At 39.9% G+C, this 12,368-nt stretch overlaps 1 protein-coding gene across 3 annotated transcripts; it reads left to right on the top strand.

Annotated features, from left to right (window-relative positions):
- Positions 1 to 12,368, top strand: UBE2I (ubiquitin conjugating enzyme E2 I). 3 transcript variants are annotated; one of them, NM_001245388.2, is given in 7 exon segments: positions 1 to 163; positions 4,064 to 4,142; positions 4,368 to 4,451; positions 7,089 to 7,161; positions 8,821 to 8,930; positions 9,101 to 9,180; positions 11,711 to 12,368. In NM_001245388.2, coding segments are annotated over 6 exon segments (477 nt in total). In that variant the 5' UTR covers positions 1 to 163; positions 4,064 to 4,076; the 3' UTR covers positions 11,775 to 12,368.

Here is a 12,368-nt window from a genome sequence, read left to right as displayed (position 1 = left end):
GGCCGCCGGGCCCGGCCGCCGCCGCGGGAGCCGCGGCCCCGCCCCCGCGGGCTCGGCCGGGCAGGGGCGGGGCTCGGCCCGGCTGGAGCGCGCCCGCAGACCCGAGCGCGCCGGCTGCACGCCAGGCCTTCGGAAGCGGCAGGCGGCTCCCGGAGCGCCAGAGGTAAAGGTTGATTCGGCTCGCGGCCGGAGCGGGGCAGCGGGAGGCACGGGAGGTGCTCGGCTTCGGTGTAGCCCCGCGGTGGGGTTTCTGGTGCCCAATACTCAGGCATTGCTGGGGGCACCTCTGGGTCCTGTGTCGTGAGGATGCGCAAAGCGTGACGATAGGATCACAGACGGATCGGGCCGAGGGACATAATAGCGTTTTCGCGCTCCTCAGCGAGAGGGAGGGAAACTCCGGAGTGGAGACAAAGCGGCGGGAGCGGGAACATCCGGGTCACTGACGCGGCCTCGATCCGGGACACGCGCGGCGGCGGCGGCTCTCGGTGAGGCCCGCCCGGGAGTGAGGCCGCGGCGGCCTCGGTGTCGGGGAGTGGAGTGGGGCCGGGCGGGCGCCCCCCGCCTGCGGCGGGACGGGACGGGAGCGCCGGATGGGCGTGCGGGCCTGGCGACTGCTGCCTTGTGGCCGGGCCGGCCGGCGCGGCGCTGCCCGCCGAAGGTTCCGAGCACCTCGCAGCTCTCGGCGGTGGCGGGCGGAGGTCGCCGAGCGGGGCGTGGAACCGCTCGGCCTGCGCGATCCGTCCCGCCCCGCCGGGTGTCTGCCTGGGAGCGGCGGGCTGGACCGCGGTGCCCCGTGCAGGCCTCGGGCGCTGCCCCGGCCCCTCGCGGGGCCGACGGGACCGGCGGCCCTCGGCGGTGGCGGGCGGGCCTCGGCCCTGTCCGCTCACTTGGCCGTCGAACACTGAGCCCATCGCCGCGCGGCATCTTCTGTTGTTTAATGTGCGACTCCGGTCGCCGCTCGGCCTCTTCTACCTTTCTTGCCGCAAGCAGAGGAGACTTTCCATCCTAGTCCAGAGTTAGCGTGCTTTGACTAAAGCTTAGACCGTGGCTCTTTCCACCGTTCTGAAAAATAAAGTTGGCATAGTTCGGGGCAAACTATTTCGATAATAATGACTTTCTATGTCAGTATTTAACCTGCAAAGTAAAAATGTGAGGCTAGCAATCTTAACGTTTTGGGGACTTTTTCCTTGCTGCTTGGAATCAATAAGTCGTACTGAAAGTTCTTGAACCTCAAAGAGCATATTGTTGATGTATTTGGAGAGTTGTTTGTGGCACAGGAACGATTCCTTGCGAGATGTGCGTTTTGTGTGTGAAAGTAGGTTATTCCACCCCATCGGAGGGTGTAAATGCATAAGATATTCTGTAATGGGACACAAAAATTTGCATCTATGATAAGCGTGATGCTTTTATTTTGTCCTTTTTTTAAAATAGGCAGTAGCAGCAGCAAAGGCAAGCTATTGAGTAAATTTGGAAGTTTCTGTTAACTTTCTGAGTTGATGGTAGTAAAAGGGACATTACTATTTCTTAATGGCAGGGGTGAATTTGGGGGATTCAACTCAAAACGTGAAGACTGGTCTCTTTGACTTTCGTGGCATGTGCCACAAAATAGGATTGAATAGACTTCCTCTGGTGTAAAATCCTTTCTGCTAATGTAGTACATAAATAGATTGGGATATAGAGAGTTTATATTGCCAGTTAGCTTTTGAGGGGATGCTTAACTAATGGGATCTTAGTTTGTGAAATGAGCTTTCAGTCTTGTTTAATCTTTATTTTCTATTAGGCTGATGAGGTTTTAGCTGCTCATCGATGTAACTGAAGTCTGTGGAAACCATATATGTGAAGCTTGTTGTCTTGTCATACATGCTGAAATGTTTCAGTGCTTAACTAAGTCTAATGCCTCAAGATTTGGAAAGATATTTGTAGACCATTAGAAAAACCTTTATTGTACTAGGGCACAGTATAGTGTGTAAGAAAAGCAAGTAGGATGCATGGCCTGAAAACTCGGGATTTTTTTTTTTTTTTTTCAATTACTCGAAAAGTTACTGGGTTACTGATGTTCTGCAGAAGATCCACTGCTTATTTACCCAGTGAGAAACTGGCATTTCCCTTGAGGTTCATGTTGTAATTAATTGGCTGTTAGCCACAGGAAATGGAATAAATATTTGAAAGCATCCTGTAATGTGTCTTTTGGCAGAAAAGGTAGCTGAGTTTGGTGAACTATGTGGGAATATTTGGATGGTTTATAAGGAAATATGGTTTTCTTGGCCGGTGATGGGAAAGTTAGTATTAGTACAGTGGACTACCAGGTACCAAAAGCACAGCTGAAATTCTGCTATATATTCAGTTCATTTACATCTCTTACAACATATTAAAACTTGCTCATGACATAGTAAAACTTGCTGCCTGTATAATTTGGTTAAGGGAGAGGGTTTTTTGTTGTCTTTGGTTTCTTGGGGCTTTTTTCAGTTCTACTGGTATTTTTTTCAATGGCTCTGTATCTTCAGCTTGTGAGTAGACTAAAATCTGAAGTCATGTGTACACATTCCCTAAGTCCTGCAAGTCTTCTGCCATAATTAATACAGAGGTGGATGTGTTGGGAATACTAGAGGAAAATTGGACTGAACATAGGAGTATTTTTGTGTGTGTGCATGTCCACTGAGTGTGAATTGTCCCTTTTAAAAAGCTTTATCTGACATTAAATTAGTTGCTACTTTGAAAGTGAATTAGGGAATATGGCCATCTAGGCAAAACAGTCTTAAAAGGTTGGAGAACAGATTTAAAATAGATATTGTTCTAGGAACTACATAAACTGCTTAAAGTTCTACAATTCATATGCTTATAATAGTAGTTGACTGCAGTACTTCTTATAAATAGTCAGCATATTGAGAGGTTGTGAAATTTTGCATAATCCTTAACCAGTGTATAAGGGTTTGTTTTAATAGAGTGGTAACACTGCTGAGAGTCACTCTGTGAGCTCAGGTGGAAGCACTCTGCTATTCTGCTGTCTAAACGGTTTATTAGGTACATGAGGTACATGTGGAGTTGAGAACAAATTGGCCTGACTTCTCCCATTGCTAATTATCATCTCTTATTTAAATGTGTGGAAGTGCAGTTAGGAGTAAGATTAAAAACCTTAATTGGAATTTGAGCATGTGGCTAGTGAAACCCTGAGTTTAGATACAGTATGACAATGAAAAATAAACTCTTGCTTTGATTACTGTTCTGGGTGAGTGCAGAATCCTCCCCTGAATTTGAAAGCACCACTCATGCAGTCGTCCTGTTTTGAACTGTTGTTCTGTGTCATGCAGTCGTGAATGACCTGTGCTCTGCATATTTTTTCTGTAGTCGTGGTTACCATGCTTGGCTATTACTAAGGCAGTGAAGGTGCAGAAATAGTCTTCAGTTTATACTGGAATGGAAAATCTGTCTTGTGGAATGAGCTGCTGGCTCTTCCTTAGCTGAGTTGCTGCCTGTTCCTGATGTTGTCTAGAAGTTTTATAGCAGCATCACTGCAAAACTGAGATGACTTTGTTAAATTCTATGCCCCTGTTGCTTTTGTGGGGAATACTGGCTTTCAGTGGGAATTTACCCAAAAAGTAGCATTTCTTATTCCCATTTGCAGAAATGGGAGTAATACAGGTGTTTGCCTACAGAAGAAACTTGCCATACCGCATGTGGTGTAGGAGGGAGATAAACAGAGTGTGTGTCAGTTGCACAAGTAGGAAGTCTGCACAATTTTTCCATTACTAATACTGTTTCTATTGTCAAGCTACTGTCAAAGTTTCTTCTAAGATGGGGTTCAAATATAAAACAATAAGGTAAGAATGGAATTTTGTAGGTCAAGTCCAGTAGCTAAGAATTTTATGGCATGGGGAAGCTTGATATTATTCCTGATGATAAATTTGATAAATTCTGTCGGCTGTGCAGAAACATGTGTCTAGGTTATTGAAGTGAAAATGAGAGGTCAAAATTACTCTTGAGTGAGCAGGGGCTTATAAACATATAATGCATTGTTTATGCTATAAGTAAAAGTATATGCTAACAGCAATTACTTTTGTTTTAGAGGGAATCTGAATATGTCTGGCATAGCTCTTAGCAGGCTTGCACAGGAGAGAAAAGCCTGGAGAAAAGATCATCCATTTGTAAGTACCAAAGCCACCAAATCTGACTCTGCAATTGTTGCAGTGTTCTGGTGATGATTTTTTCATTACCCTGATAGGATTTTTCTTAAAGTAAAATAATTATTTTTAAATTGAAAAAAAAAGTAGTGCCAAATGAATAACTTTGTGTAAAGATAAAATATTTAATGAAGTATTTTAAGTACATCTTGTAAAATCCTCACCATATGTCTTTTTGCTTTGATTCAGGGATTTGTAGCAGTACCTACAAAAAATCCAGATGGCACAATGAATCTAATGAACTGGGAGTGTGCTATTCCAGGAAAGAAAGGGGTAAGACTTACTGTTCTCCTGATTTCTCATTTATGGTGAAAAGTAACATAAGTTGCTTATGCACTATACTGACAATTGAGAGTTTACATTACGTATAGTTTGATAAAGAAGTTTGTGTCCTGCTGCTACTTTAAAATTTAAAGTGCTGTGGACTAAGAATATTGGACAAAGTACACCATAAGCCTGTTCAACTCTTGGCACTTAGCACCTTAGAAATAAAATTTTCAGAGGAGTGTTTAAGAGTCTTGTACTGAAACTGGAGGTTGTGTTCTGCTTCTTCTTGCTTCTTCTGAAATGCTACTATTAATTACTTGGGGGTTTTAATTCTTTCTTTTGGGTCTTCAGTGTGGGACTTTTTTGCCTTGCCTTTTCTACTGCCTTTTGCCAATTTGCCTAAATACCCTAATGATCATGTTTCTTAGATTCTCAGAAGAATCTGTGTGTAGGCAAAACCTGCAGGGTCTGTGATGCTGCCTTAGTTGAACGCTGGACATAACATTGCTGTTACCAAACTTAGTTTTGGTAGTTGTCTGTGCACAACATTAGTTCTTAAAGAAACACTGACAAATATTCTAGCTCAGTGTAAGGAAAAATTCACCCCCTTGTGTTCTGCCACAACAAGATCATTCCCCATAACAGTTGATGTACCTTATGGAGATGTCACCTTTAAATACTTATGTAACAGTTATATGGCATACAAAATCTTCATGGTATTGCTTTGAAATTTTGTAAACCACAAAATGGAGTGAACAAGGCCTTAAAGCCAGCTTCATGTGTACTAGAAAATGTGTCACTATCAGAAAAGATCAGTTAGGCTAATGTGATTCCTGCTGATTAAAAAAACTATACTTAACAAGAAGCAGTATGACTTATTTATCTCTACCAGACCAAGCAGTTGATCTCTATTATCTTTGTGTTTAGAGGCATCCTATAGTGCAGCTCCTTTCCCTGAGATTAGTAGTTGAAACCACCAAAATGTTTTCTTGTCAGCCAGATTAAATATTGAAGTGGTGTTAGTCCTGGGTGGGATTCTCCATTCACTCATTTGACAGCAAATCACTTGTTAACTACCTAAGATTTGACTCAAAAAACATCTGCAACTGGTGCCATAATGCAATGTGGTCTCACTACTGCTGTCATACTGTTGGGCTTAGTAGGGCTTCTGAGTTTCTGCTATCTTTTGCCCGTAAGGTATGTTCCTCTATCAGAAAAGTAATAAAAACTTCACCAGCTGTTCTCTTCTTCTGTGTGAATTATTAAAAGCTATTTGTCTTCCTGTGACTGAAAGCAAACAAAATCAGTAGTTTATCAAAAAGCTTGTATTTTCTACAAAGTAACTCCTCTGAGAAGGTATGGATTTTTCTAGTTGTTGACAACTGACTACAGCAATTTAGAACTAGTTCTTTTAACACACTATAGCAAATAGAATCAAACTCATTCACTTCTGGAAATGTTATCTTATTAATTCCTAGCATGTTTTTCTTCCTTTTCTAGCTTGAGACTTTGCATAATGAATACGAGTGACAATGGAATGATTTTTCTTTTTTCATATGAGTTTTCTGGGTGTTTTGTTTTGGTTTTCATTCAGCTAAAAAATCACATAGTATAATAAAAGAAATTCCTTCTAAGGTGGTCTTCAAACATATCTGTCTGTGAGGATAAGATTTGATCAGTTTTGCTTTTAAAATGCGAGACCATCTTTACTCCAGCTGTTTTAAAGAATCAACCCAACATTTACTTCCATTGCAGTGGTTCCGTAGTAAGGGCAAGTTACAGAGAAGTATCAGAGAAATAAATTTTACAGCTATAAGTATCTTTTCTGTATTTCTACACTTCTTAGCAGAACTCAGTTTATAAGAAGATGGGTTTTTTCTTTATGCGTTTTGTGTGTTTGAGACAGTCTTTTTCTCTGTTGGTAGGTAGTTTTTTCTTGTTTATATGACTCCCTTGAGTAGTGCTGTCTTATTTGGTTTGTTCTATATCATGGGAGCTGCTCCTATGTGAGCCCTTTCCAGTTTTAAATAGGGATAAAGAGCCTTTTAAAATTTCTTGTTAGACAGAAAGATGGAATCTGTGAGACTACATTCTACCAAACACAGACAGGGTTAGTTTAGACTAGTGAATCTCATTAACTGTAGTGGTAGTACGGTTCTGTCCACATTTTTACTTCATTTGTGGTTTTATTAGCCACATTTTCATAAGGCACAAGAGAAGCCATTTACATTCATATGCTTAAGGGGTCTATCTATATCCTATCTTCTCAAACTTTAGTGGGGCTACAACAGCCCCTGCCTCGTTGTACATGTATAGTGTAAAACTTCAGAAGTATTCTGTTCTTACATAGTGTGAAAATTTTACTTTTATATGGAATTACTGGTGATGACCCTGACTGTGTTATGAGTCGGCATCTCTTGCTAGCTGAAGAAAGAAACCCCTTCCTTTCCACTTCAGCTTCTTCTATAGGTAGAATAGCTTACCATAGTCTAGACAGTGTGGTACAGTGCAAGACAGCTATTTTCTCTGTGTAGCAGAAGAATGTTTTGTGCTTTGCCTGAGAAACAGTATTCTTGGTAAGCTTTTTTCCAGAATTTTGACTTTTCCTTGCTGTAACCAAAATTCTACATTAACTCTTGATAGACACCATGGGAAGGAGGCTTATTTAAACTAAGGATGCTTTTCAAGGATGACTACCCTTCTTCACCCCCAAAATGTAAGTAAAATTACCACAGGTAATTAAAAACCACAGGGTTATTAGAACAGTATTGAATTAATCCATGAGGTTCTTATAAATGGTTATTACTTTCTTACAGTTTTGTTTGATTTTTGTTTTGGTTTGGTTTTTTTTTAAGACACATTGAGTTTTATTTTTTCCTTGCCCACTTGCAGTTCATCACAGAAAGTTGTGACGAAATCAGCTAAATGCTCAATCTATCAGAACTGGGAGGGGAGGGAGATTGGTGTGTAGGTTCCCTCAAAGTCTGACAAAAGCATCACTTGAAATGCTCACTTCATTATCAGCTGTCCTTGGAAACTAATATGTAGGCACACTTAGACTAAATCCCTATATTCTTACTGTTAAGTTGGTCTTCTAAGCTGAGAACTCAGAAGACAGGAACTCGGAAAAAAGGGTTCTCTAACTTGAGAGAACTTGCTCTAAAATATTAATCTGTTCTTTTTCTGCTACTATGTATAACTTAGTAGATATTCAGATACCTAGTTTCCTTAAGTTTTTGAACTGAATTTTCCTTACATCATCTCAAACTTCACCTATTATAGAAACTTTAAAACATCTATTGCGTTGTATGGTTTCTTGGTTCTTGAATTGGCTACCTTCTCAAATCAATGACAGTGATTACAGTTGCTCTTTGGACAGCAATTCATCTCTCATCACATTAGCATATTTCAGCTCTATCAGCTCCTGGCTACTCCTTTTCTTTGATACCACCTAAATAAATACATGTAACAGGGGCAAACATTTCTTGTGACTGAAAACATTTCACATTATTTCCTTGAAAAATACCAGTTTTTACATCCTGACAGTGTTAAAGGAATTGTTGTGCCTTAAAAGATAGATGCATATGTGGTAAGACTCCCTACCAGTTCAGCTTCTGAAATACTACTGAACTTCATAGGGCAGCAAGACTGTTACATCTTTTGAATATTTGCGATGTCAGAGGGATGAGAAAACTGCGCTAATATGTAGATATTTCATGTATTGTAAAAGGAGTGTTCATTACTTTACTGAAGATGCTAGCTGTTGCATTTAAGTCCTGTAAAGGTTAAAAGCAATGCCAGAATATAGATTGAGTGGCAGAAGGAAAGCTGCACAAGCCTTTAGTTAGTCTTGTAATTTAAACTTGGTTCTTTTTGTTTAGTGCATCTTGATTTTTTCATATTAGGAAAATATGAAACTGAAAAAATTGCTAAGAACTTTAGCCTTCCTTGTGTGAAACTTCCATTATTTTAAAGTGAGGAGGGAAAAGGTGAGTGAGGGGTAGTATCTTTCCTTTACGTAGTAGTATGTAAAGCTGAAAAGACAGAATTGTTTTTAAAAGGTCTTTATCACAAAGCTATTAGGAATTACTTAGTCCGTTTCCATTCCTAAACCAAAAGATTACCAGTCAAAAAGACAACGTTGTTGTGCCTGGATTGATATCACAGATGTGATGGAGTTTCTGTTTTGCGTGTGGGCTGAGTCAAGAAGAAAAGTGGTATTAATAGCTCCAGAAACTAGTGGGGTTTTATCTGGGGGTCTTTTGCTAGTGTTGGTTTGGGGATTTTTGGGTTTTGTTTTCCCCCAACTGATCTAACCCAATTCTCTGATCTTCCTCTTAGCACTGTATGAATGTAATTTCCTCTTCTTTATCAGGTAAATTCGAACCACCGTTATTCCACCCAAATGTGTATCCTTCAGGCACCGTGTGTCTCTCCATCTTAGAGGAGGATAAGGACTGGCGGCCAGCAATCACAATTAAACAGGTCAGTAATTGTACTTAGACATAGTCTTAATACTTTTGCTTTGCTTGCTTATCTGATGCAAATATACGATGTTCACTCTGTGTACCTAAATTGGTTTCTAAGGTTTTTCACTGAATCTCTATTAGTAATACCCATAATATATGCCTCTTAATCTATTCCTTTTTCCATAGATCTTGTTAGGCATACAAGAACTTCTAAATGAACCAAATATTCAAGACCCAGCTCAAGCAGAGGCTTACACAATTTACTGGTAAGTGTCTTTGCATATGAGCCTGAAAGCTGTCATATTGCCTACAGGTGTCTGTTACTTGTAGTATAACAGGCAAATGTTTTTACAAATGACATGGAGAATTCTCTTGCCTTCATTACTGTATTCTGTGGAGATGCCTAGGTTGTGCTAAATTTGAACAAAATGGTAGCTTCATGGCTGTTAGGCTAGTGGAGCTTTTAATAACAAAGCAAGAGCAATAAGGTGTGAAGACTCCTTATGTCATGATTTTCATCCTGGTTGTAGCCTAACACAGAGTCCTTTTCCTTAAAGGCCAGTAGTAACAATGTGGTGTAATGGGAGAAGAGAGAGCAGGAGAGGAGAATTAGGTGACAAGTCACATTTGTCACTACAGGAGTAACTTACTTCTGCCCAGTAGTGCATACCTGGAAGAACTTGTGCCTGAAGGACAGAGGAGAGCTGTGGTCACTGTAGGAAACATGGCATTTTGGGAAAACTACATCTTCCAAAAGAGTAGGTTGAAATTAGCAGAGTGAAGTTTGCATTGATAGGAAAGGGGATAATTTGTGAGCTGAAGAGACGTTTTGGGTTTGTTTGCGTTGTGGGTTTTTTTTGTGTTTTTTTTTTTTTTTTAGGCTTAGTCTTAAAGGTTTTCCCACCATTAAAAATGGATATCTGTTCTACAATCTTTAGGGAAGCAAAACGTTTTAAACAAATGCTTTTGGTAGTGGTACCTAATGAAATAGTAACCAAGATGGAATTGTGGAATTACAGTTCTGGACAGAAGAGGCCTCCAGGAGAGTGCCAGACTTGAAAAATAACATTTTATGTGAGTGCACTTGCAAGCTATGTTAAGTATGGTTTGTTATAGGGCCCCAGTGAAAAGGAAACATAGGGATGGGTAGTGTTTTTTGCATTTAATTAATAGTTTCACTCAGTGTTACTTTTTAAAGTACTTACTGAAGGCTTGATGGAGTTTAGTGCATATGGAAGACGGTTAGGTGGCCACAGTTGTAGGAGCCAGGAATGATGAAGAAGACCTCATAATATACTTCTGTACATGTATAGATAGTGTTTTATTCTTCTTAATCACCTCCCACATCCATATATGTACAAGACCAGTCTTAGCTAGTCTTGTTTCTGTTTAAAGTGCTTCCAGGGGGAAAAATGTTTAATTTAAAATATTACAGGATTTTTGTTATTTCAAGTATGTATAGTCTCCCATTTATGCTTTTCATGTCTCTTGGACATGCAGAGTATTTCAGATGGGTTACTATTCTGCAGTCTGAGTGTGCACCATTGTTTACATAGATGTCTTTTAGTCAAGCTGTTAAACTTTCAAGAATTAACATTCAGAATAAGAATACATATTCTCAAGATTCCTTTGGTACTGTCGTTCAGTAACTTTAGCACTCCTAAGGTGCTAGCCTACTTCCTCCTCTTTGCTGCAGGCATTCAGGGTCTGTGTGGATTCTGTAAGTGCCAGACTTAAAAGCTAGGCTATGTTCTTATGTGGCAGTGCAATATAACTTAGAGGAAAAAATGTAGACTAAAGTTTGTAAATCTCTTCATGAGAAGAGAATATCTTCAGTCTCTTTGGTCAAAATTGGTTTCATTTCTTCTTTCTGCTGCTTCATTTCTTCTTCTTGCTGCCTTTTTTTTCACTGCAGGAAGCCTTCATAGCTGAAAGTGAGTTAAATTTACTGCAAAGCTGTCTGCAAAATCTAGTCACTCTAAACTATTTCTGGCAGAAGAGTAATGGTTACAAATTTTTCTTTAGCTCAGCTCACACTTCTGACAGCTAATACAGAATGGACAACTGAATGTAAATGAATGCTTTACTATAAATGAATATTGCTGCTACTATCCATTGCTGGCACAAGAACAGAAAACAAAGAACTTGCCTTTTTACATCTTGAGTATGAGGCTTAGTGACTGGACATAATTCAGTCCAGTAATTCACTTAGCTGTGTTGAGCTAGCTTTTTTTCCCCAGCTGAAGATTAGGATAAACCTAAATCTGTGAGTCGGGGTCTGTAGAGATAAAGGCTGAAATTACCACACAATTAGAATTTTCCTGTTTCTTAGGATTGTTTCCATTCTCTCTCCAAAGCAGTCAAGATGATAATTTAAAACCATATGAAGTCCGCCAGCTGTTAGTGAGCTGCTCTCCTCAATTTGTACTGTTAAGGTACTGGAATTTGTTATGAATGACCTCGGGTCTTAATGTGAGTGGGGAGTAGAAAACTTAAGATGAATCAGGGAATGTTTGCACATGAGGTATAGTTGGTCTTGAGAAGAGCAGGTGCAAACCTGTTCAAATAGACTGGTACAGTACAAAGTCAGTGCAATCATTTGACAACAGGTGATGGAAGTAACTAGTTGAACAGTACCATACTTGTCCAGAAAATCTGAAATTTATTGTAGTGTTCCGTGAATGGCTATCAAAAGGGTTTGCCTTCAGCAATGACTTCTGTTTCTCTTCATTATGAAACTAACTCTGTAATATAGCCTCTGATTTCTCCAGCTATAATTACCCTTTCTCTTTTCAGCCAAAACAGAGTGGAATATGAAAAGAGGGTTCGAGCACAAGCCAAGAAGTTTGCACCATCATAAGCATTTGTCACACAGCATCTTAAAAAGGAAGGGATTGGTTTGGCAAGAACTTGTTTACAAAACTTTTGCAAAATGTAATGTTGCTATGTACAATTAATATCCACATAAGGGGAGGGGGTTGTATGTGTGCCATTTTCCATATTCGCCAGTTGTATACAGTTCTAAATTTGCTGAATTACCCCCAGTTTTTTCATACAGGGTCTCTTCCTTCAGTCTTTTGTATTTTTGATTGTTATGTAAAACTTGCTTTTATTTTAATATTGATGTCAGTATTTCAACTGCTGTAAAATTATAAACTTTTATACTTCTATAAATTCACTAGTATCTCTAGTTACTTTGCTATCTGATGCAGGCATGCTTTAAAATGTTAGAACTATATTTAGCCTCTAGCTGGCTGTATGAAAAAAAATCATGCCCTCCACCCCCTTCCCTCCCTGAATTTGTTTTTTCTATCTTTCAGAAACTAGGTTGTTATTGCTTAAGAGCCTCTGAGATCCAAAGTTAGCCAGCATCCTTATTCTGCATCACTTTCTTTGTGTTTATATGACATTCTGTCTGTGTTGCTGTTTAGAGTAAATAAACTGTTTATATAAA

This window comes from Taeniopygia guttata, chromosome 14 (assembly GCF_048771995.1).
Source record: "Taeniopygia guttata chromosome 14, bTaeGut7.mat, whole genome shotgun sequence".
NCBI classification, from domain to species: domain Eukaryota; kingdom Metazoa; phylum Chordata; class Aves; order Passeriformes; family Estrildidae; genus Taeniopygia; species Taeniopygia guttata.
The sequence above is the reverse complement of the archived record's forward strand: the minus strand, read 5'-3'. Positions and strand labels throughout refer to the sequence as shown.

Excerpts from the sequence above, each read along its gene's own strand:
- UBE2I (XM_012577839.5), top strand. The coding sequence starts at position 4,077 with ATGTCTGGCATAGCTCTTAGCAGGCTTGCACAGGAGAGAAAAGCCTGG. Across the intron at positions 4,143-4,367 it reads GGAGAAAAGATCATCCATTT|GGATTTGTAGCAGTACCTAC; the intron begins GTAAGTACCAAA and ends GCTTTGATTCAG. Across the intron at positions 8,931-9,100 it reads CAGCAATCACAATTAAACAG|ATCTTGTTAGGCATACAAGA; the intron begins GTCAGTAATTGT and ends CTTTTTCCATAG.